Source organism: Chlamydomonas reinhardtii, chromosome 16, assembly GCF_000002595.2.
Source record: "Chlamydomonas reinhardtii strain CC-503 cw92 mt+ chromosome 16, whole genome shotgun sequence".
In the NCBI taxonomy this organism is placed as follows: domain Eukaryota; kingdom Viridiplantae; phylum Chlorophyta; class Chlorophyceae; order Chlamydomonadales; family Chlamydomonadaceae; genus Chlamydomonas; species Chlamydomonas reinhardtii.
The window spans coordinates 1,828,222-1,852,961 of record NC_057019.1 but is presented as its reverse complement, the minus strand read 5'-3'; the positions used below and the strand labels follow the sequence as shown (position 1 = coordinate 1,852,961).

At 61.2% G+C, this 24,740-nt stretch overlaps 2 protein-coding genes across 3 annotated transcripts; both read left to right on the top strand.

Annotated features, from left to right (window-relative positions):
* The first annotated feature begins 5 nt into the window (after positions 1-5).
* CHLRE_16g655500v5 (uncharacterized protein) lies at positions 6-7,461 on the top strand. The gene is made up of 5 exons (XM_043070886.1): positions 6-342; positions 457-540; positions 691-831; positions 976-1,482; positions 1,637-7,461. The coding sequence occupies exons 2-5, from the start codon at positions 497-499 to the stop codon at positions 4,734-4,736; spliced, it is 3,792 nt and encodes a 1,263-aa protein (XP_042915528.1). The 5' UTR covers positions 6-342; positions 457-496; the 3' UTR covers positions 4,737-7,461.
* Positions 7,462-9,825: 2,364 nt separating this feature from the next.
* On the top strand, positions 9,826-22,148 carry CHLRE_16g655450v5 (uncharacterized protein). Of its 2 annotated transcripts, XM_043070884.1 has the most exons (33): positions 9,826-10,115; positions 10,213-10,343; positions 10,668-10,954; positions 11,123-11,172; positions 11,403-11,588; positions 11,820-11,885; positions 12,040-12,153; positions 12,342-12,491; positions 12,842-12,939; positions 13,127-13,226; positions 13,448-13,564; positions 13,745-13,779; positions 13,942-14,100; positions 14,345-14,530; positions 14,739-14,856; positions 15,012-15,135; positions 15,358-15,434; positions 15,896-16,033; positions 16,322-16,640; positions 16,854-17,002; positions 17,251-17,379; positions 17,650-17,770; positions 18,020-18,113; positions 18,272-18,403; positions 18,620-18,733; positions 18,912-19,038; positions 19,265-19,365; positions 19,545-19,749; positions 19,977-20,027; positions 20,224-20,411; positions 20,718-20,774; positions 20,997-21,089; positions 21,357-22,148. In XM_043070884.1, the coding sequence occupies exons 1-33, from the start codon at positions 9,909-9,911 to the stop codon at positions 21,460-21,462; spliced, it is 4,329 nt and encodes a 1,442-aa protein (XP_042915527.1). In that variant the 5' UTR covers positions 9,826-9,908; the 3' UTR covers positions 21,463-22,148. The 2 variants fall into 2 exon arrangements, with proteins under 2 accessions (XP_042915527.1, XP_042915526.1); XM_043070885.1 differs by lacking the exon at positions 15,896-16,033.
* Positions 22,149-24,740: the final 2,592 nt, after the last annotated feature.

Sequence of the window (24,740 nt, the reverse complement as noted above, 5' to 3'; positions counted from 1 at the left end):
ATTTTGCGACGAGTCTTGCGCGGCCCTCGTGCCCAGCCGGGCGCAATAGCAACTTTTGCTGGAGGTAAATAGATATAGACAATAGCTAGGTATAGCAGCCAGTGGAACACCCGCAGAGCCTCTGTTGCAAGGTTGCTTTCCTGGCCAGAGACAGGCGACTTGTACTCGATAGCCTTGATACGTTCTCTCAAAGATAATCACATCAGAACACCAGAAGTCAGGGGCTCTAGTTCACGAGCCCCAAGGAACAGAAGCAACAACTAGCGCTCGCTTGGAAGGAGCTGCAGTACCGCAGTCTTCGCAAATGCGCTTGAAGGCGCAAAGGATGCAGCACACCTAGCGGTACGTCTCAGGCGCTGGGACTGGGGCGCGTACCGGGTTTGAGCAATTTTTTTCCTGATACGCGTGCTGGGTTGTTGTAGTCAAATTTACCAGAACGATGCACCGGCTTCGCAGGTGGCAGCCTCAAGCGCAGCCGATAGCTTGTCTCGCGTGGATGGCGTGTGTTACGTGTGTGGACTTGGCATCACTGCTTTTGTGGTGAGTTCAGGGTCCTCACCCTTTGGCCGGGCAACTTTCTCCTTGGGAGTTGCGAGCAAGAACGTGTCCAATGCAAGCCAGGCGTTCCTCCTGGACGGCGCTTGAATCGCGCCCACGTCGAACCCCACCGGCCCTCTCGCCCGCGCGCAGCGAGGCCCATGCGGAGCACGCGTCAGGCACTTCAGCAGCTGCTGCGAGCATATCGTTCAAAGTCTCGGTTGACACTCAGCAGCAGTGCTGGGCGGAGCCACGGCAGGAGCGCTCGCCTGGCTCAACCGGCGGGGAGCACAGGTGGGAGGGGCTGCTGCGCAAATGGGAGGCACAGGTGTTGCGCCTCTTGCGGCACGTTGGATCGCGTGGGCGAGCGCGGCCATGGCGAGTGCTGTGAAACAATAAAGCATACCACTCACGTTATTGCTTAACGCCTCTGTGCAGGTCGCTGATTGATGCGCGGCCACGCCAGATCGTGTGCCGGGGCTGGCTACGGCCGGGCGTGCGCCGGCTGTTGACGGCGCTGCAGCCACACTACCACACAGCGCTGCTCGTGCGTGCCTGCTGCTGCTCTAGTAGCGAGGGATGCGGCGTCAGCGGCATTTGCAGCAGCAGTAGCGCGCGCTACGCTCGCCGCGGGAGCGGCGGCGTGGCGGGCAGCAGCGACTGCGGTGGCAGCAGCACCTGCGGCAGCGTCAACACTAGCGCCAGTGGGGACCGCAGCGTGAGGAGTAGCTCCTGCAGCACCGGGCGAAGCAGCAGCGGCAGCGGCAGCGGCAACGGCAGCGGTAGCGCAGCGCCACACGGGTCGACGCCTGGCGGTGCTCTGCGCGGTTGCGGTTGCGGCGGGCTCGGGTACGGCACCGGTACAGATCCCACTGAGTTCGTCACAGCACTCCTGGGCGCCGCGCTGCCGGCACTCGACCCGGATGGCACGTTGTTTGGCGACAGGTGCGGGGGTGTGGCTCGTGTGTGAGGGCGTGTCGGTTGGGTGGCGCTTGGCGTTCGCAGACAAGACTGAATGGCATGTGTGCCCCACGTGCCACCATGCCACAGGGCAGATGCCCACCTCTTTCCTAACCCTGAGCACGCGTGCTGCCTGCAGAATCTTTGTGATCATTGGCGCACGCGATGCTCGAGACACCGCGGCGCTGCACCTGCTTTCCGGAGCCTCGCCACTGGCTTCGTCATCCGCCATGGCCGCCACAACCGCGTCCACCGCGCTGGCGTCCTTGCTGCTTGAACCACCATCGGCCGTTCCCGCGCAACACATGGCGCCCGGGCGTGTCTTCAGCACCCTCAGGGACCTGCACGCGCTCGCCGAGGCGCTGACTGTGGCGCAGCAGCAGTGCGTGCCTCTGCCTCAGGCGCAGGCTGCGTCAGCGCTTGGAGGCCGCTCTCCCTCCGCCACTGCTGCTCCAGTGGTGGTGGTGACCACGTCGGACCGGTTTATGTTTGGGCCGCTCATCGACAACGTCATTGAATGCCAGCCGTACAGGACCGAGTACGGCATGTACGATGACGTGCTGGACACGCTTGCCACAGCGCTGTGCGCCCCCGGCGGTGCCGTGGCGGCGGCCAAGGGCGGCGCTGCGGAGGTGGCGGCGGCGCTGCGGCGTTGCGGCCTGGCGCCCGGCCGCCTGCAACCCAGCCCGGTGATGCAGGCGCTGCGGGCGCAGCTTGCGATAAAGGCTGCAACCGCGGCGTCAGCCAGCAGCAGAGCTGGCGGTAGCAGCGGCAGCAGCAGCAGCGGTTGCGGTGGCAGTGGTAGCGGAGCAGCGGGCGGCGGCCGCGACCCCCGTGCCATGGCTCGGCTTGTGGAGGTGCTGGCGGCAGCGGCGGCTGACCCCTTGCGCGCGGTGCGCGAGCGGCAGCAGCAGTCAAGCCGCGGGCCGCAGCCACGTAGCAGCAAGAGCGCCGGCGGCGCCGGGCCGCGGCAGCCACCGCGCTCGGTATCCGCATCCGAGCGGCGGAGCGGCAGCGGCAGCACAGAGGCCATGGCACGCGAGGACATGCGGCTGCAGCACATGCCCAAGCCGCTGCGGTCCCTGGGCGGCCGTGTCAGCCGCTCCACAGGCGACCTATCCACCGTATCCTCGGCGCCGGGCGCGCTGATGTGGCAGCCCCCTAGGAGCGGCGGCGGCGCGGGCCCACTGCGCGAGCGCCGCAGCGCCGGGCGCCGCTCCTCCTCGCCGCCGCCGCACTTCTTTCTGCCGCCCATACCGGAGCAGCCGCAGCTGGAGCACCTTGTTGAGCCCGGCTCCGCCTCCTGCCCCGCCAGCCCCAGCCGCTGCGCCAGCGGATCCCTCGCACTGGCGCTCGTGCCGCCAGATCCGGCCCTGGCGGTGGCGGCGACGGCTGCCGCAGCCGCCGCTGCAGCGGCGCTGTCCGGCCGCTGCCGCGCGCCCAACACGGCTGGCGGCGCCGTGGCAACGGCCAAAGGAGGCGCCGCTGCGGGGCGGTGGGCCGCCGAGGTGCCCGCCCTGGCCCTGCGTGACATGGCGCCGTCGCCCGTGGGGCTCTTGTCGGCGGCACTGGCGCTCCCGACGGCCTGCGCCTCCGCACCGCCGTCCGACACGGCCTCGGTGTGCACGCCCAAGTCCCGCGCCACCACGGGCGGCGCGCTGTCCACGCCGCCGCTCTCGCCCACATCGCCCCTGTCGCCGCTCGCGCTGGCCTCGCCGCTGAGCACGCTGGGCAGCGCCGCCGGCGCCGCCGGCCGCAGTGGCCGCTCCATCGGCAGCAGCTTCACGAGCGCGCTGGCGGCGGCGGCCGCCGCCATGCTGCCCAGCGTTGGCAGCAGCGGCAGCCATGTGCACAGCCGCTCCGGCGCCGGCCGCACGGAGCTGGAGTCGCGGCCCAACAGCTTCCCCTCCGCACTCAAGCCGCCCGCCGCACGCTTCGCAACCGCCAGCTCCAGCAGCCGCGTCTTCCCTGGATCTGGTACCGGATTCGGACCCGGATCTGCCTCCGGTGGGCCCAGCCCGACGGGATCCGGATTGCGCGGCAGATCGGTGTCGTCGACGGGCATTGCAGCGCTCCCAGGCGCCGGCACCGGCGGCAGTGCAGCAAGCGGCAACGCCTCACCCGGAGCTTCCCTGACCGCCGCCGCCAGTGCCCTGCGCGTGGCGACCTCGCGCCTGTGGTCACGGCTGCTCGGCGGCAACAGCCGCAAATCGCGGGCCTCGCGGAGCTGCAGCACCGTGGCAGCCTCGCCTGCGGCGACGCCCACAGCCGCCCTGGCAGCAGAGCTCGCCAACGATTGTACCGCAGGCTCCTTCAGTATGGCCTCCGCGGGCGCCGTGGCCGCAGGTGCCTCTATGGCCGCGGTGAATGGCGGCAGCAGCGGTGCCGGAGGCGAAGACCCCGCGGAAGTGCTCCTGCCGCCCAGCCCCTTCTCCAGCCTGCGGGTGCAGGAGGCTTGCGCGCCCGCCCTGGCGGCTGCATGTGCGGCCGCGGCTGCTGCAGGCACCGTCGGTAACAAGACCAGCGTTGCAACCACAATGTCTGCACCAGCGTCGGCACTTGGGACTGCGTCGTCCGGCGTAGCGTGCAAGTCCCCGCAGCGGCGGGCGCTGGACCAGCCGCTTGCGTCCGCGCCGGCGGCTGTCATGTCGCCGGTTACCTCCCAAGCCGCCGCTGCTGCAGAGGCGTCGGGGGCGCTGCCTGTCGTAACTCCGATCTCCCGTCGCGACGCGGCGCTTGCAAGCGAGGCGTTGTTTGTTGCCAGCCACATCGATGAGGTCCTGGCCGCCGCCCTATCTGAGGCGGAGGGAGTGCCGCCCACTTCCGCGGCGTCACTCGTGGCGTCTGTGGAGCGCACGAGTGTATTTGTTGAGCGCAGCAGCAGCGGTGTTTGCGCTGGCAGCAACAGCGGTCGCAGCAGCCCGGTCAGGGGCCCTGCAGCCGGGACGGCCATATCGAGGTCCTTGAGTGGCCAGGAGCAGGCTTTGCTGTGTGCGCAACCGCTCTTCGCGCGGGCGGCAGCGGCAGCGAGGTCGCTGGAGCACCCGCGCCTGCGCGACGCTGTGCAGGAGGCGGTGCGGCGCTACCTCAACCCCAGGCGCGGCTCCGTGCGAGATGCATTGGTGGCTGTGGTAGACGTGGCTGCGGAGGGCGAGGGCCGCTTGCATGATGCGGCCTATGCCGCGGCGGCAGACGTAGCGGCCGTGGCGGCTACGGCTGCGGCCCGCTGCCGCTCATAAACATGAAACCTGATTGCAATTTCTCGATAATGAGGTTTGTCGCTTGACAAGATGCTGGAGTGTCGAACAGAGGGCATTGTGAGAGGATGCCTGGTGCGGAGTGATTTCTTCATCCATTACCGGGCGATTCGTGATTCTTGCAGAGCGGTGTACGGAGGAAGGCTGTCGGCTAGACCAATCTCGCAGCAATATCCCACCTCCTGCTCTTGTGCTTTCCTTGGATGTAGCTCTGCAAAGCCTAAAAGGTGCATGGCGTTTCTGGAGTTCCAGCGTCACTATATTCTCTTATATACGTGTCGTACCACGCGCCATGTCAATCGCATGAAGTTGTTTCCCGAAAGAGACTAGTCCGGAGTGATTCATGCGAGTATATTGGCAACGATACACCTTCGCGTCTAAAAGCGCTGCTAGAGCGCGCAAAGGGCCTCCCTTGGGCTGCAAGCTTTGCCCATCGCTTGCCCAAGCCTGCCCAACAGGGTCTCTTATACCTATTCACGTCCACGGACCGGATGTGATTGTGGCGAGGCTGCATAGGAGTGATTCATGCGAGAATACTGGTGCCGATATACCTTGCGTTGTTGATAGGAGTGTCAAAGCGCTGCGAGGGCGTGCGAAGGGTTTCCATTCCACATGGGCTGCGAGGTTACTCCCCAAATGGTTATCCTCCAACCGCTTTTCCCTGTCCGCACACACGGACTGACGGACTGGGTGTTCGCCAGGAATTAGCATCCGTTTTCATCTTGACGCGATGATTATGGGCGAAGCTGGGCCGGGGTTATTATGTGAGCTTGTATTATATGTGTTGCGCGCATGCGTGTGGTGCGGACAGGGGAGCTCGTCGTCCGCCGCGTGCGGCGCCGGTGGGTGAAAAATTAAGATTCGATGAAGTCTGGAGAGGTCATTTACATGTGAACACGCCCATGCAGCGTGCGACAGGCAGACTTCATTACCATTGCCTGGGTTTGCACCAGCTACTTCTGCTTGAATCCTGTATAGAAAGGGTGCATCGAGGGTGTGAACGCTTCAGGTCTCCAGATGCTTAGTTGGTGCGGTTTGCGCTGCTGGCTTCCATTTTTTGACACAAAAGCAGGCGTTCACACGCCCACGCACGATAAGTGCTGAAGATCGCGCACGCGCACGCGTGTGTGTGTGTGTGTGTGTGTGTGTGTGTGTGTGTGTGTGTGTGTGTGTTTGGGGGGGGGGTAGTTCATTCCACTTCCAAAGAACCCCGGGGGAGACCTGGGGGAGACCTGGGGGGCGGGTTGTTCAGATCAGGGCCAGATCCTCTTGTTCAGGTACGGATGAACGAACGCGTTTACCCCCGGTTGCGAACAGTGGGGCATAAGCAGGCAGAGTTTTGGAGTTGGCGGCTGAGGGTGTGCGCGACGCCCTCAAGTGCTTGCGTGGTTGTGCTATGGCGCTGTGCAATCGGGTGGTGCCGAACGCATACACATCACGCATCTCCACAGGAGTAAAATGCTGATAGTAGCTCAGAGCATGCTGATTTCGCCCGCGATCTGCAGCAGTGCACCTGCAATGGCGCCCACCGGAAGATCGCACCGTTTGGTACGATGGCGTCCGCGTGGATAGAGGTCCGTTGCTTGGCAGGAGGGCGCCGCATGACGCTGCTTTGCTGCCACCGGCTGTGATCCCATACGATAGCTGACGATGTAGCCTGATGCGAACGGCGTTACTGTGCGTACAGAATACGGTAGGAATTACCGTAAGGAAGTAATGGGTGACAGCACAGAAGTGCCCGTGTGATAACTTGTTTACAAGCGCGGCTGTTGGGGGGAGGTGCAAGTTTCATTACAATCTCGTGTAATGCGAAGGTTCAGGCAGTAGGGTCCTTGTCACGTAGGGAGATCCCAAACGCCTCAGCGCTCCATGCGTTGTACAGAAGCGCGCCTGGTTGAGCTGTGAAGTGGCTGCAGCGCATGTGGCGGTTTTGACCGGCGCGGGCTTGCGGCACATGCGTGGGGCAGGTATGCGCAACGCCATACCAATTGCGCCGGTAGTTGATGACAAGCTGCTTGTGTTGTTGGTGTTGGGATTTATTATCAAGCCGTCCAGCAACGGGAAAAGGAGTGCTAGGCGTAAACAAGCCACGGTACATCCATTTGATGGTCGAAGATACAGGTACGTGGAGATTTCGGGTTGCGCTCGTATCCGTGTGACATGGGGGCGCACCGGCTTCGTCGGCACCGTGCCCGTTGTGTGAGCGCGAGACCAGGCACTGTAGGGATTCATGTTCAGAGTCCGGAGACAGAAGACATCAGGCGGCCGGTTTCTGAGGAAGACCCACAGCTGTAATGAATACAGAGACGCATTGTGCCACGTGGACATGGTCACATGAATTCTGGATGCCAAGTTACGGAGGCCGACACCAGGCCACACCGCACCCCCAGCATCCAGCGGTTGAGAGGGAACATCTCGGGCCATAGAGCGAGCGCAGCTACCAGGGTTTCCTGCGCTCGGAGGGTGCTGGGTGGGACCCGATGGGGCGAGTGATGATGATGTTGTTACAGGTGTATGTGTGGTCATCTCAGGACCTGCAACCAGACTAACCGAGCCGCAAGGGCTCCTCGCCACTTGAACATCAAAAACGAGTGTGCGTATGTGTTTGTGCCGTGTCGGCATGGGGGCCATGCGCGGCATGGGGCCGCCGTGCCCGGTAGTCGCGGGGCGCTGGTTCGCGCCCGCTACTTTGCGAGTACTCTTCTGCCAATGCCGTCATCCCGCCCTGGCTATGCTCTATCTCTGCCTGGCCACACGGCGCCTCAACCCTCCAAACAGCTCAACCCCGCCCGAAGCTCGCAGTCCCTTGCTTGCTCCTCCCCACTTAACGGCGATGGAGCCGGCATCCACACAATGAAACACGGCGCAATGCCCTCTCCTGGCCGTACCCCTGGCTGGATGCCCACCGTCCACACAGCAGGGCATCTAAAGGCAGCGGCGAGAGATGGGGCCCTCAGGCGAGTAAGATTGCGAGTTCCAAGGGCGGCCCCGTTGCCGCCTGGGGCTGAACACGGCCCCCAAATCTGGCCAACTACCCCTCCCAGCAGGGGGGTCATGGGGGGGTGAAGCCCCGTCCCCAACGCTTGCAGCCTCAGACTAGATACGTGGCTCAGCCCACTTTTCCCATGCGAGGGAAGATATCTTGTCACCCCTTGATGCCCACGGCGAGAACGCGGTTAGGGCCCTTCGCGCCAGCGGCAGCGGCGGCCTCTGGGCTCTGGAAAATGCAAGTTCACAAGCATAGGCATGCACCACAACGCTACGGGTTGGGTACGAGCCAAGCCGCAGGCAACCAGAGCCCCACGAAACGTAACGCCAGGCATCTCGCTGTGCTATCCCGTGAGCTTGTTCAATACCTCTGCTATCTGCTGACCGGCGGCATGTCTTCCTTACTTACTTGCCCCATCTGCCTGCGCTAGACTCCCGCGGGCGAGGGCGCATCTCAAACACCTCCATTACAAGGATGCCACAGCCGCATAACTGTCCCGGAACGAGCGAACGTAAAGAAACCGCAACTCCGACTCCGATATAACTTGCCAGCGCAATTGGCGCGTACGCGGTGACCGGCGTGAGCTTGAAGGAGAACATGGTGTGCATAGGTATTCAGAGGAAAGTCGACAAACATCGTGTGTTCTGCGCCTCACGCTTGCCTGCACGGTAGCAAAGCTATCCGTAATCCCTCACCGTACATATAATTGCTGGGCGCAAGTGTCCTCGCAAACCTCCGCATCCTAACTATTATTCATATCAATACCTTGACAACTCAACCGGCCTTGTCAACACTAAGGTTCTACACCAATAGGTTTCGATGCACGGACCTTTCGGAACTACGTAGCTGCCCTCCTGCCCTAAAGCTGGAAACAGTCGCCTAAAGATGGCGTCCGTCCAGTTGATTAACCCTGAGGCTCGCGGCGAGCTTCGGTTGGTCCCCATGAATGAAGGCGCCGACCACACCGAGTACTCGGCTGCAACACCAAACGGGGCGGTGTTTGTAGAGAGTGTCGTCAGCGGAGGAACGCCAGGGGATGCACAGGTAATTTGTGAGGCGTCCTCCCAAGACATTTCGCACCCTTGAGTTCCCATCCATCCTCCGTGGTGTGGCTGGTGCGTGGCAGCATCGTACCTGATGAATATGGTTGGTCACCGCGCACCGCGAGCTTCCCTGGTCCCCAGGTGCCGTGCCTGTGCATGGCGCACATTCACTTTGGTGTAAAGCACGTCAGACCCTTGAGGTCCCGCGAGCCATGGCAATGTTGCTTGCTTGGGGCGGGGGCAGCAGGGGGGCTGCTGAGGGGGCTTCCGTCACCTACGCATCTACTGGGTCATCATTCGGGTCTTTAACACTTGATCGGCCTAACACATCCCCGCCCGACTCTGCGCGTGCTGTGCAGGTTGTGCGGTCGCAGCCAAACGTGATCGTGGACTATGCGGAGGTCAAGCCGATGGACCGTGAAGCCCAGCGCCAGCTGCTGGAGGCGGTTATGGAGACGGCAGACCAAGACAACTTCCGCCTCATGCAAAAAGTCGCAGACAGGCTGGAGAGGTAAGCGCACATAGTGATATGGACATGCAGTTCTGGCTAAACGCATGGCACTGGCGCGGCTGAGGCGGCGGGGCATGCAGCAGCTACGTACGTGCGGTAGCCTGCTTGATTGGTAACAGGGGATGGAGCCTGGCAACAGGCTCCCCTGCTTCGCAGTGTCGCACCTTTCTATCTTGCTTGTCCGCCACAGCAGGGCATGCTCGCATATCTCCCCGCGTGTTCACTCCTCTCATGTGCGTGGCCGAAATAAATCCACTTACTCGCGCGCCATGTACGCTCGCGCGCGCATGTCGTACATACGTGTGACGTGTGGGGCGGCGCATATCTGAATACAGGGTCGGCATGTCCTTTCCTGGTGTGGAAGTGCGCTGGCGCGGCCTCACGGTGGAGGCGGACGTGCCTATGGGCAGCAGCAAGGTATAAACAGGAGCTGCAGGAGCAGGAACAGATGCAACAGTGCACCACGCGTGGCACGCGCATGCAACAACCGAAACGGCTGGCATGTCAATCATACGCGCCCTGCTAATGCATTATTCCAGCTGGCCTGCTTGACAGCTGCATCGCCCATGCATCAGGGCATGCTCACTCACATTATCGCCCTCCATCCATGCATGCATGGTTCGCTGACACCGCCGCCGCCACCGCTGCCACCCACTGCCTCCTCCTGCCAACATGAACGGCAGGTGCCAACGCTGGCCAGCGCCGCGCTCTCCATCCTGCGCGGCTGCGTAGCTCCGTTCATGCTGTCCAGGAGCGGCGACGCCAGCCTTACTCACAGGCGCGTGCTGCTGAACAACGTCGACGGCGTCTTGCGCCCGGTGAGTGACAGGGGAGAACGGTAATGGAACTAATGCTACGGTCGAGGTTTACAACTCACCCGCTTACCCGCTGTGCGTGCCCGCAACCTACGTGCAGGGCCGCATGTGCCTGATGCTGGGGCCGCCGGGCAGCGGCAAGACGACCCTAATGAAGACGCTGGCGGCGCAGCTGCACAAGACCTACAGCAGCTTGCGTTTCACGGGCAGCGTCACCTACAACGGCAAGACGTGAGCAACCAGTAGATAGGGGACAGGTGAAGGAGCAGAAGAGCCGCTTGCCGTCCACAGGGTTCTCCCGTGTGCGTGTGTGTGGCAGGACATGCATGCAATGTGCAGCAGCCAGTAGCGCCGTGCCATTTACGCTCGTTCCATAGTTAATTGGCCCCTGCTTACTCCCTAATTGGCTGGCGGCTTGGAGCCACAGCCCCGCAGCCTGCACGGGTTAGGGCCTTCAGGGCGTCGGGCACGCGGGGTACCTTAACCCCGCCCACTTGTTGGGAACCGCGGCACCCCGCCGATGAAAGCACCGTATGCCCGCCGCCCCGCCCGCAGCCCCGGCACGGACTTTGTCGCCGAGCGCGCCGCCACTTACGTCAGCCAGCAAGACACGCACATCGCCGAGATGACGGTGGCGGAGACGCTGTCGTTCGCGAGCGAGAGCCTGGGCCCCGGCCTGAGCAAGCAGCTGTACGATGTGATGCGGGCGCGCGAGCTGGAGGCGGGCGTGGAGCCGGACCCCGACCTGGAGCGGCTGTGGGTGGCCACGTTCACACAGAGCCGCAAGAACGTGCTGGTCGAGATGTTCGCCAAGCTGCTGGGATTGGACCACGTCATGGTGGGTGACGGGGGGCGGGGGGGGGGGGGGGGGGTAAAGCAAGACTTTCAGGCAAAAACCGCCGGGCCACAAAACTTACCTATTAATAAATTGTGCTTGCAAGTGGGACACGGCGTGCTGGTAGGGTTTGAAGTTGCCAAACATTTGACTCAAGCCAACATATCTCACATAGGCAGCGTGAGGAGCCTAGGTATCGCCGTCAATATAAATGCAATTCCAGATGTAAGTATGTTTGTGTCCGGATTGATCTGAGCGCTCGAGGTTTACAACGGCTTCGGCCCTGGCACGAACTAGCGTCCTGGGCCATAAATAGTGAACTGACGCGCTTTTGAAGGCTGCTGATGGAATGGTTTGGGGCCAGCGACATGGGTGGCTGAACGCGCGGCGGTGCGGCGTGCTGCCCCTCCATTGCGCTCACCTTGATTTTCCCTCCCTCTTTGACCTCCGTCCAGGACACGGTGGTGGGCGATGAGCTGCTCAAGGGCATCAGCGGCGGCCAGAAGCGCCGAGTCACGGCCGGCGAGATGGCGGTGGGGCTGGCCAGCGTCATGTTCCTGGATGAGATCAGCACGGGGCTGGACAGCGCCTCAACGCTCATCATCACCAAGGCGCTGCGCAACCTGGCCGTGTACATGAACGTACGTGCGAATGCGCGTGCGTGTGTGTGCGTGTGCGGTGGGCGGGCATGTTCTGTGCATGGGAAGGATTACCGGTTCGTACGTGCGTTCAGCACACCCTGCTAGCAACGCGCCAACTATGTACACTATTGTACGGTACACAACGGTCGCTGGCTGCCGCTGTCTTTATTTCTCTTATCTTTTCCCCTTACTTGCATTTCTTGTGTCATCTCGTACACGACCCGCATGCAGGCCACCATGCTGGTGTCGCTGCTGCAGCCCAGCCCCGAGGTGTACGACTGCTTTGACGACATCATGGTGCGTGCGGCGGGCGGCGGGGAGGGGGGCGCCGGGGGCAGCAGTGGTGCACAAGGGAAGAGAGGTGTGTGCGTGACTACGGCTCACATGCGTACGCACATACCTCTGCCCCGCGTTTCCTGCACATGCTTCTTTCATCATGCCTGCACGACAGGTGCTGTCACACGGCCGCATCGTGTTTCTGGGCCCGCGGGAGGATGTGGTGCCTTTCTTCAGCCGGCTGGGGCTGCAGGTGCCGCCCACCAAGACCGTGCCCGACTTCCTGCAGGTCAGTGTGGATGCATTTGCATTTGCATGGAGGATGGAGGATCGATGGCGGATGGATGACTCGCCCCCACCCACCACTTGCCCCCTGTGTACATTTACGTGTAAATTGTCTCCTGTGCACGGTGAACATTTTTCCCAACGCCGACATTCACGTCAGGCGCAATCATCAAACCCCTCGCTGGAACGCAGGAGGTGACTGGCTGCCATGACCAAGCCAAGTTTTGGGCGCCCAACCCGCTGTCTGACGGGCGGGATGAGGAGGCGCCTGCAGCGGGAGCAGACACGGGCGCGACGGGCGGCGGCGGCTGGCGTTGGATCACGCCGCGCCGCATCAAGGAGGTGAGTTTATGGCGGTCGCGGCAGACGGCGGCGGCGGTGACGGCACCCGCCCATCTCGATCGTATATGGGTGTGGGAGTGTAACAACAGGATTGTCACCTAGGTTAACAAGAGAGCGAATCTCCCCTTACAGTCCTCCCCCCTGGAAGCGAAAGTCCTCGTGAGACCACCAGCGCATCCGTAGATGTCCCAGCTCACTGACTGGTCATAGGCTCATAGGCGATGGCAATTACCGCAACTCATGCACGCACGCACGCACGCACGCAAAGGCGCACACGCGTACACCGCTCATATGAATCAACCAAGCAATTCGTTGGTGTGTACATGCCTGCTGTGCATACGCGCGCGCAGGCCTTCAAGGCCTCACCTGTGGGGCAGGCGCTGCAGGCGCGGCTGGAGGGGCCGCCACACACCCACCCGCTGCAGGACATGGTGCTGCACCATGAGCCGTGAGTAGCTAGCTGGATTTGATGAAGATTGGGTAGATCGGGTAGATGGCATAGCTAGTGAGCTAGCTGCAAACAAGTGATGGATGCGTGGGGACGCACGCGCGGGCCTGAGATTCGTAAGCTGCCGGGGCGTGCACAAGTCCATTGCCTTCCTCACGTACTTGTGCACGCATGCAAACGGGCGCAGGTACGCCCAGAGCGCGTGGCAGATGCTGGCGAGCACGCTGCGGCGCGAGGTGCTGCTGCTGCGCCGCAACAAGCTGTTCATGCTGGCGGGAGCCGGGCAGGTGGGTATGGGTTGATGGATGGATGAATGGTGTGTAGCTGCGTGCTGCGTGGGCTAGGGCGGGTTTGGTATGTAACAGCAGGGTCGCTATCCAATTGTAGATTGGCGTTTTCATTCGTCCGGTACAAACGGAAGCATGCACTGCCGTCATTAAACATACAGCCTGCTGCTGCCGTTGATCCACCGTGACCCACACGTCCATCTACATCTGTGTATGTGCAGATCATGTTTGTGGCCTTTATCGTGAGCACCTCCTTCCCCAACCTGTCCAAGAGCACCTTTGCGGACGCCAACCTGTTCCTGTCAGTCATCTTCTTCAGCGTCATGGTCATGTTCATGGTGCGTGCACATTGGTGTTGCGATGCGGGCACACGTGCAGCGCATGCGTCGCGTGGGCCGGGCAGCATGCGTGGCCTGCAACAGCGTTCGTGCCGGGCGCCTGAGACGCGTCTTCGATGTTTACTCGTGGCCTGACTAACCTGGCCCTGCATTTCACCCTTGCGCTGACTTCTCGCACAGGGCGGCTTCAACAGCGTGGACTCCTATGTCAAAAAGTGAGCCAGCACCTGTATAGCCCTAGCTAGCTAAGGCCTAGCCTTGTGGCCTTGCTAGACTCCTTCCCTTGCTTCTTCGGTCGCGGCCCACCGCCCCTTACCCTTAACCCCTCCCTGCCTTTCCCGTGTACGCCTTCCATCCATGTCGGCCCACCGACTCAGGCTGCCCGTGTTCTTCAAGCAGCGCGACCACCACTTTTACACCGCTGCCGCCTTCACGCTCAACGGGGCCGCGCTGCGCATCCCCGAGCACCTCATCAACGCCACCGTGTGGTCCATCATGGTCTACTTCTCGGTTGGCTTTTACCAGGACGCCGGCAGGTGCGGGTGCGGACCGTACGTGTGCCGTGTGAGACGTGCCTCAAGAGCTGCTACGCGCACCACCACGTAGCAGCACACCTGGCCATACATCCACCGCGCACGCACGCACCATGCATGCTTCTCACTCCCTCACGCATGCACCCACCCTACCTACCGTTGGTTGCTCAAGTACATGCACATGAAACTACGGTGCCGTTTGTAACATTATTATACACACATACACACACATGCGCGGCACACACAGATTCTTCATTTTCTGGCTGAACCTGGTGGTGACTGGCGCATTCAGCACGGCGCTGTTCCAGTGCCTGGGGGCGGTGTTCCGCAACGGCGTGTTGGCGCAGGGTATGGGCGCGGTGGCGCTCATGCTCAGCATCGCCACCTCGGGCTTCCCCATCGCGCGCACCTCCATCCCCGGCTGGTGGATCTGGTGAGGGTGCTGCTGCTGCGGCCGTACGTGAATGGATGGTTGGGCGAGGAGCCTTAGCCGCAAATAGACGTATGTACACGTGCACAATGGGGCACCCGGCGCGGGCGGAGTTCGGTGTAGGAGCGCACGCACGTGCTGCGCTTATATGATTTCTTATACCTGTGGCTCCGCCGTCGCTGCTGTCACGCAATCTTACCCACCACTGCAGGCTGTACTGGCTGTCGCCCATGGCCTGGACGGTCCGCTCCATGTCCATCAACGAGCTCACCTCGTCCGACTGGGATGAGAGCTCCGCGCCCTGGGGTGGCTCCGAGCCGCTGGGCATGGTGCGTGCGTGTTCGCGTGACAAGCGAGGCCAAGCGAGCTAGTCCAATCTCGGCTTCGTTCTGGGTCTTCTATAATACTAGGTTGAGGATGGGAACCGCCAATGCGGGGTTGAAGATGACCCCCGCCCCGCCCCTCACTGCATCGCTTCGTACAGTTCACGCTGTACTACCGCGGCTTCCAGCGCGAGTGGAAGTGGGTGTGGGTGGGCATCGGCATTGAGATCCTCATCACGCTGGCGCTCACGTGGGGCCAGATGCTGGCGCTGGCGCACCTGCCACGTGAGTGCATGCGTACGTAAGAATGTCTGATGATGCGTGTTCATGCTGGTCGGCCCGGCATGGGTGATGATGCGATTGCACAGTGTGTTTCAGAACCTTTTGTTCAATTAACCCAGATGGATGCCATGCATGGCATGCCTGTCTGGCGGCGCAGAACCACGGACACACATACACGGTGTGCCCTGTCGCTGACTTGACCCGCCGTGGCTGCCTCACTTGCAGCCCCCACCGGCGCCAAGCCGCCGCCGAGCGAGGAGTGTCCGGACGAGATGACGGAGGAGGAGATGGAGCGCGGCAAGGTGCGTGGGCACGTGGTACTGGACTTGCGTACTGGGGATGCTTGTGACTTGAGGAAGGGCGGGGTTTAGGTAGCCCAACTAGGGGTGGGAAATTGAAGGCACCAACGTGTTTCCAGGTTGGGCAAGCAAAGCAGTCAGTAAATGTCTGGGCGGATGGGGGGCGCCGGCTGGTGCGCGCTGGGTGGGTACTTGCATGGGCGCGTACGTACGTGTACATACACACCCGCCGACAGCCCGGCAACACGACACGCGTGTCACCCACCTACCTAGCTGCTGGCTGGCCAACTCGCACGCGCCACGGTCGTCTAGCTAGCTAGTACCTAGGAAAGACAGCCACAGTCATGCACCACGCGCACGCTCGCTCCGCGCTTTCAACAATGTCCAAGCAAAAGCTCCGTAAGCTATCTTGAGCACTACGCGGCAACTGACCTAGCTCGCTCCACCACCCGCCCTACCCACAGTTTACAACCGCACCCTCAATCGGCAGCCCCCGGGTGGCCCCCTGCACCTCTTGCCCCGCCGCAAAGCTAATGCAGCAAATCAGTGGCGCAGCAGCCTCTGCAAGCAATAGCAGGCCCGGTAGCGCGCAGCAGCAGAAGGTGAGGAGCGTAGCGCGCGTGCGGGAGGTCGGACTTTCTGCAAGCCAGCCCGCAAGCCAGCCCGCAATCGTACACATACACATCCATGCATGCACCTGCCGGCGGCCAGCAGCACACACCCTGCCTAGCCGTGCAATTAGCGTGTCGTGCGTGCCGCGCCCGCACCGCTACCTACCTTGCCGTGCGTGTCACACCAATCCATAAGGTACGTCCTGCTGCTTACCAGCCCCTGTGTGTGCTGGGACCTGACGCTGCTTGTGCGTGGCTGCTTGCGCGTGCAATACACAGGCCCCCCTGGAGTTGCACGCGTCCTCCGCCAAGCAGCATGTGGTTGTTGCCTCCACCAGCCCTGCTGCCGCTGGCACCGCTGGCAGCACCTCCGCCGACGGCGCCGCGGCGGGTGCCGGCGCCGGCGACGCTGTGGCAGTGCGTGTGGGCGGCGGCGAACTGCACTTCGAGTGCATGTCACTCGTGTTCAAGCACGTCAACTACTTTGTTCCCAACCCCAAGAAGGGCAGCGGCGAGCGCGAGCTGCAGCTGCTGCGTGACGTGAGCGGCTGCTTCCGACCGGGCGTGCTGACGGCACTCATGGGCGCCTCGGGAGCAGGTGGGTGCGTTTGGTTGGTTTTATTTTAGCCAGCCAGCAGCCAGCCAGCAGCATGCTGGACACAAGGTGCCAGTCGGCCGTAAACACGGCAGTACAGTGCGCATAGACGTGTGGCCCAAACCATTACACACGCTGACACAGACGGTGTACACACGCACACCGGCACACCGGAAGATCTCAGGCACGAGCACTACACTCTACGTGCGCACGCAGGCAAGACCACGCTGATGGACGTGCTGGCTGGTCGCAAGACTGGCGGGCGCACGGACGGCGAGCAGCTGCTGAACGGGCACACCAAGGCCATGTCCACTCTGAGCCGCGTGATGGGCTACGTGGAGCAGTTCGATGTCCACAACCCGCAGGTCGGTGCTTGGGTTTGTGTGTGGTGCGGGTGGGGGTGGGGATGTTTTCGCCGTTCCCAATGAAGGGAAAGAAGAGATCAGCGGCACGAAGGGGCGCGTCAGTCAGTGGAGTGAATAAAGGAGCGGCGGGTGGATGGGCGCATGGCGGGTTGCTGGCATTGATTTGGGGCGCGGCAGGTCGCGAGGTCGTTCATTTCCCAAGCAACGCCCACGCCCACTGCCTGCCTGCCTGCTTGTACCTGCTTCAGGCCACGGTGATTGAGGCGCTGCTGTTCTCGGCCCGCATGCGGCTGCCGGCGGGGCTGCTGCCCGACACAGCTGCGCTGCTGGGCTACGTGAGCGGCGTCATGGATGTGGTGGAGCTGCGCCCGCTCATGGTGTGTGTCTACGTGCCCTACGTGCATGCCCTACGTGTGTGCCCTACGTGCGTGCCCTACGTGCGTGCCCTACGTGCGTTATGGCTGTGCGTTTGCGTGTGCGTATGCGTGCCCTGCGTGCATGCCCGACATGCCCTACGTGCCCTACCTGCTGTTGTGCACACAGTGAGGTACCCCCGTAAACGTGACCACATGTATGCACAATTTCCTGACCGTGTGCCCCTGCATGCAACACCCATACTCCAACGTGCATGTACGCCACGGACACAGAACTCAATGGTGGGCTGGGCCGGCAGCGGCGGCCTGAGCACCGAGGCTCGCAAGCGGCTGACCATTGCGGTGGAGCTGGTGGCCAACCCCTCCATCGTGTTCATGGATGAGCCCACTTCCGGTGCGTACGTACTGGGCTAGCTGGGGAGCGAGGCAGGCAGGCGGGCGGGCAGGCAGGGGCGGGGTGTAACGCGAGGTAGTGGCGACGGGAGTGGGTGCCGTAATTGGGGGGCTGGGCGTTGTGTTTGAGGGGGCTTGATTGGGGGATGGATGGTGTTCACGTGTGGTGCGTATTCAGCCGCCATGCAAGCACCATTCCCTGGGTTATACCACCTGACCTGCGTATTTCGAACCTGTGAACCCGCCACAGGCCTGGACGCGCGCGCGGCGGCGCTGGTGATGCGCGCGGTGCGCAACACCGTCAACACGGGCCGCACAGTGGTGTGCACCATCCACCAGCCCAGGTGCGCGCGCACGGTGCCTGCGTGACGAGCCCCCTAGGGTCTACGCAGCCAGGTGGGGTGCGAGATGGTGGCAAGACAACATTGAATGAGCAACAACTTATTACAGCAATCAACACACTCATGAACTCTGTTGCAACAATTAAATGTACGGCACGCAGCCGTGAGATCTTTGAGGCGTTTGATGAGCTGCTGCTGCTCAAGCCCGGCGGCCGCGTCATCTTCAATGGGCCGCTGGGCCAGGACCAGGCGAACCTCATCCGCCACTTCGAGGCGCAGCGGGGTGTGCCCAAGTAAGTGAGGAGCAGCGGCTTGCAAGGGAGGCAGGGTGGGTGACTCGACAGTAGAGCCGTTGCCCCCCAGTGCCTTATCACCACCACCACGCACCACCGCCACCACCACCACCACCACCACCACCACCACCACTAGGGTATGACCGACACGAGCGACCCACTGGCCACTGTACGGTAAACATTGCATAACATAACTGACTGCAACCAAACACGCAGGTACGAGCCGCAGATGAATCCGGCCAACTGGATGCTTGATGTGTCGGCGCCGGCGGCGGAGCGCCGCATGGGCGTGGACTTCGCAGACCTGTGGGCCAGCAGCGACCTGGCCAAGTGCGTGATGAGGGAGCGAGGGGTCCACCTTGAGGTTCATCAATGTGCTAACGATTACTGGCTACGTGGAAACGACGCTCCAGCACCTGCCTGCCAGCCGCACAAGCCACCTACCGCTGCTCCCGCACCGTCCCTCCCCACATGTACCCGACGTGACACCCGCCCACGCGCCCCCCAGGTCTAACGAGGCATTCACACACGCCGCCGCCCAGCCGGTGCCGGGCTCCCAGCCGCTGGCCTTCTCCAGTCGCTACGCGGTGTCCATGTGGACGCAGTTCCGGCTGCTCATGCATCGCGCGCTGGTGGTGAGTGGCTCGCGCTTTGCTTGCGGACCGAAGGGGAACATACACACACGCGCTCCCAGCGCGCGTGTGCCGCACGATGCTGGTGGTACCAGCGGACTAGCCTACCTACATGCGCTCGTGTCAGGCCACAGCCCGCCGCCCGTCAGGCATACCGTACTACAGCCGCTGCCACGGCTCACACACAGACACACCAACACACACCAAACACGCATACACGCGAATGCAGACGTACTGGCGCAACCCGCCCTACAACGTGCTGCGCTTCCTGGTCACCCTGGGCATGGGCATCATGTTCGGCACCCTGTACTGGGACCGCGGCAACAAGAGGTGAGCGAGCGAGGCGCTGGAGCCACGCACCTGACCTGTGCGCCTCGCCAGTACGTGCAGCAACACATTCGCTGCTTGCTAATACACACGCTCGTGCCCCCCCCCTTGGCTACGCCTTCACTTCTTGAATAATCATGACTGTAACTCCCCACCCACACACGCACACGCACACCTCCCAGGACCACGATGCTGGGTGTGATGGACATCATGGGTGCGCTCTACTCCACCACTGTGTTCATGGGCATCTCCAACTGCCTCACCATCCTGCCCGTTATCAATGCCGACCGTGCCGTGTTCTACCGCGAGCGCGCCGCCGGCATGTTCCACGTGCTCCCCTACGTGCTCAGCCAGGGCCTGGCCGAAATGCCCTACCTGGCCGTGCAGGTGCGTGCGTGTGTGGTAGAACTGCGCAGTGGGGACGGGGCCAAGGGTGCAACGCGTGTGTCCGTGCATAGCATGCAGGCAGGCGGTGTGGCAGTGTGGGATGGGCGCGGCAGACAGCAAGCGCGCGGCGGACATGACCCGGCTGCGTGGCGCATGTCAATCACCTTCACCTCATCACCTGTGTAATTGGCTCCCATCGTATGTACTCCATTCTCCCAACCCCGCAGTCCATTCTGTACTCCATCATTGTGTACTTCCTGATCCAATTCGAGTTCACGGTGAGCTGAAACACACCGTGTAGTTGCCTACCTACGTCATGTTATGACAGCTAGCTGTTGGCGAATGTGTATGCAAGGCCTGTTACCCAATGCTCCGCCGCTGAACGCAGTGGTGACACGTGCTGCCTGCCCTTGACCTACCCTCCCCACATTTGCTTACAATCAACCACGCACCCTTACACCAAATTTCATGCAGGCCGTCAAGTTCTTCTGGTTCCTACTCTACTTCTGGCTCAACCTGATGGCATTCACCTTCTTCGGGGTGGCGGCCATGAGCATCCTGCCCGCCGTGCCGCTGGCCACCGCCGGCGCCTCCTTCGGGCTGCTGCTGTGGAATTTGTACTGTGGGTTCCTGGTGTACAAGAAGGACATCCACCCCTGGTGGTGAGTGCGGCACGTGGCTGAGTACTGGGGTGGGGCACTGGCTGGAGTGGGTACGGGCAGGTGGGAAAGGGAAGGAGGGAGGAAGAAGATGGTCAATGGCGGGCAGGAGATCAAATGCAACCTGCGAAGGAGTAGGGAGAGCTGCAGGCAGGCATGCAAGCACGCAGCAGTAGCATAGCTGTAGCAGGGTTTGCTGTTGGATAATGTCGGAGAGTGTGAGTACTGCTCCATGCGGTGCTCGTGCCTGCTGCTCTGTACGGTGCTGCAATGCAAAGCATGCAAAGCTGTATTCTTGTTGTGTTGCAGGATTGGCGCCTACTATGTCAACCCTGCGACCTACACCATCTACGGCGTCGTCGCTACGTGAGTGCGTGGCCATTGCGCTTTTGATGGAGGGTTTCCAGAAGACTTAGCAGAGGGTTGGAGGCGTGACCTCGTGAGGTGAACATGTGGCCCACGCTGCAGTGTCCATACTGGCGAGTTTTGCCAAACTCCGTGCACATCGCATCACAGCATCCCCGACGGCAATCACACGCGTGCACACTGACCCTTGTGACGCCGTCCCCGCATTACTGGCGTGCGCAGGCAACTGGGCGACCTGTATGACGAGTACATTCAAGTGGGCCCGGGCGTGGTCATGAGCATTCCGCAGTTCATTGACGAGACCTTCGACTACAAGTGAGTTACTGCGGTTTGCAGGGTGTGGGCCAAGGTGTGCGTGGGCGTGATAACGGGCCGATGACAGCGAGTCGGGGACGGGGACGGGGACGGGGACGGGGACGGGGACGGGGACGGGGACGGGGACGGGGACGGGGACGGGGACGGGGACGGGGACGGGGAGTCGGGAACGTGGCCGCCTGGAATTCCCACCTGTGCTTGGGCCCTGATTTCTCGCCAATGCATCCGATACCAACCCAGAATGTCCCTCGTGTGCTTTTTCCCCAGGTACTCCTTCCGCGGCTGGCTGGTGCTGATCTTGTTTGGCTTCGTGCTGGGCTTCCGCATGATTGCCTGCTTGGGGCTGAGCTTCCTGAACTTCCAGAAGCGCTGATGCATGATGCATGCAGCGAGTGCAAGGCGGATCTCAAGACAGCATGGTCCTTATGCGTGGTGGGGCGACATTGTGTATCAAAAGCGCGGTGGCTGCTGCTGGGCTCCCTGATGAGGTGCACGTTAGGCATGTCACAAGCGTGTGTTAAATAAGAAAACAAAAGCCCGCCCTTCGACGGCGCCGGTGTGTGTGTGTGTGTGTGTGTGTGTGTGTGTGTGTGTGTGTGTGTGTGTGTGTGTGTGTGTGTGTGTGTGTGTGTGTGTGTGTGTGTGTGTGTGTGTGTGTGTGTGTGTGTGTGTGTGTGTGTGTGTGTGTGTGTGTGTTAAAGGGAACCAGAAGTCCAGAACGAGTGCGTGCCCACCCGTACGTTGGGTCTTTACCATACTTACTTGTGCGCTTGAAGGTGTCGCCTGAGAGTCTATGTGCGTGTGTTATTGCGCAATCCTCTTAGTTACTGAGTAGTGCAGTGCAAGGCCTAGGGCAACTGGCAGGGGCACATGGCATGGTGCCTGCATGCGTGGCTGCACGGGGGTACGGAGGCATACGTAAGGTACATGGCCGACTGGAGTAGGCAGCAGCAGCAGGCCCAAATGCACTACTCGGATGCGAACGGCGCCAGCTGTATCATTAATTCACTTGACAGGGAGACTGCTGTCTTTAGGTGCGGTGTGTAAGCATGTTAGCTGCCAAGCGCCTTAAGTTCATGCATGCGGGCCTTACAAATGACAAGGGATTCACGTATCCGTATCCATCCTGTGCGTGCGCGGGGCCGGTCTTGCGATACATCTGCCTCACGCTACATACGCTGCCCCATGGCCAGTAGCCGCCACTAGGCGCGCGAGAAACAGAAAACAAGTGAACGCCAAGCCAATGATGTGGGTGAGTCCCAGCTTCAGCCATGTAGCATACAATGGCTAGGTGACTCGGATATCAACACGCACGCACCCCCGACACGCATGCACATTCTCAGTGCGGTGCGGCTTGGGTATTCACACCAAAGGCAGGCTGGACCGACGGGTGTGCGTCGACACCACATGCAACACAGCAACAGCCCAGACACCGGAAGCCGGGAACACAGCTTTTACTCAGCGTGCATCGACGCCTAAGCACGGAACGTGAGTGCACGAGCTTGGCCAACAGCAACAAACAATGTATAGCAGCATCCATAGCATCCATAGCATCCCCTGGCAGGATCAGATGGTACGTACGTATATATGAATGCCCCTTGCTTATCACCGACAAAGCAGCACGCAGCGCCCCCCATCACCGCATTGCTCACCGCTCATCGCTTGAGGTACTGCCCCTGCAAGACCAAAGAAAGCGTCTGCATCTCGCTGTCCTTGCACAGTGCTGGAATTAGGAAATGTGTCTGTGAATTCATTGTCATTCCCTCGTTTACGTCCCACACTTGCTTGTCCCGCCGCTCACATGTTCTCAGACGGAAGCTAGCACCATGTTCGCAGGTGCTGAGTAGCTCTCATGCTCGCTCCACGTGCTGGAAACTCTCGCCGCAAGCACCGTAACTGGCATTACATAGCCACTGCCAGTACTGGTACACAGTGCAGGAGGCACACTGCCACCTAGGCACGCGCAGCTTTGGGCACTCAGAGCTCCCCATCTCGATACCGTAACCAGATGTTCCTGTACCTACGTATAACGCATCTCGGACTGCGAGATAAGGCCTGGCACTTCAAGCGAATAACAAAGCACCGCGCGCAGCCAATGTAACGCTTGACTGCCTTGCTCTTAAGCATGCCTTGAATCAAGCGACATCCATGCAAGAATGCCGCAATTGCAGCAACAGTTGTGACTATGCCCTGTTGACGTCCCTAAACAATGAGCCCACTCCGAGAACAGGATAGCAATGGAATCCGGCTGCACAGCTGCAGCTGAATGGCTCTGTCCCATCAGAGTGTGTCACACCGCTCGTCATGTGCGTACGTGCTTAGCTAGCGTTTGCGGTTGTCCTATACTTCATTCTTCTTGTGATAACATGCAGCGCACACCAGCCCTCAAGCGCTCATGTGTCCTAGTATATACCGTTATGTAAGGCGAGTCACAGCCACGACCGGATATCAGCAGAGGACATCGAGACGTGGCGCACACACACTGACGAGAGTTTCAGGTGCAGATGACAGTCCGCCTCACATGATCGCGCACCGGATGGCAATGGCAACGACAGCATGCAAGCTGAGCAGTACCGGGAGAACGCCAATCCAACACCAACATGAGGGATGGAGCTGCGCACAACTTTGATTCCGCCCTCACTCCTCGTGTAAGACTGCAAAAGCTACCGGATGTCCCGAGCAGGGCTCCTATCTTAATGTCTCCAGACATTAATTGGCCATTTTGGCCATTTCCTAGACATTCCTCCCGGGGACTAATGTCTGAGGCAAGACATTGTTCGCCCGGTTTTGGGGCGGGTTTTGTCCGAGTTCCTATGGAGAAGCCCCCAAACCGCCATGTGCCCAGACAAAAGACGGCGGCCACCCGGCCGTTTTTGTCTGAGCCTAGACATGCCCTGAAAACAAGATACGACCCCTGGTCCCGAGGGCAGTTTCATAGGCTTACACCCTCCCCCACTTGATTGGGACCCGTCCTCGGGGCCAACACGACGTCGGGTTCTCCGCGGGCGTGCGGCCCTCAGGGCCTAGCTCGGGTGGACGGCCCGCTTCAACTCTTTCGTTTTCGGGAACCCGCTAATGCACGTTCCTGCGTCAAGCGTCAGGATCGATCCAGTGACCTTCCCCGTGGTAACAGATCCCGTGGTCGCACCCGTGGTAACAATAGGTCGTTCTGGTCATAGGCTTACACCGGTGTAAGCCTATGAAACTGCCCTCGGGACATCCGGTAGCTTTTGCAGTCTTACACCTCGACCCACCTCATGGTCCCGGTTGAAGTGCACCGTACATCGATGATTACGGTGCCCACCGTGCGTTGCGTGTACGGCCCGTCGGCTTGTACCGCGCAATAATAATAGTTACTTACGACTTTGTTACCTACGCAGGAAACAAACTTCTCAGACACGAGGCGGCCTGTCACAATTCCCGTGCACTCAATAACTCGAACTTGACGGGGTTGACCAAGCGTTGTAGTACTGATGATATGAGTACTTTAATCGAGCATGCATGTATGAAACGCTGATGATGATTTGCTCAGGTGCATAATTGAATGACAGCAGTTCGCTCGTGACAAGAATGTGTCCAGCCGCGTCCCGCTGCTGTCAAGCACAAGCACAGCAGGCAACGAACCCAAAAGCAATAATCGTGCTATGCTAT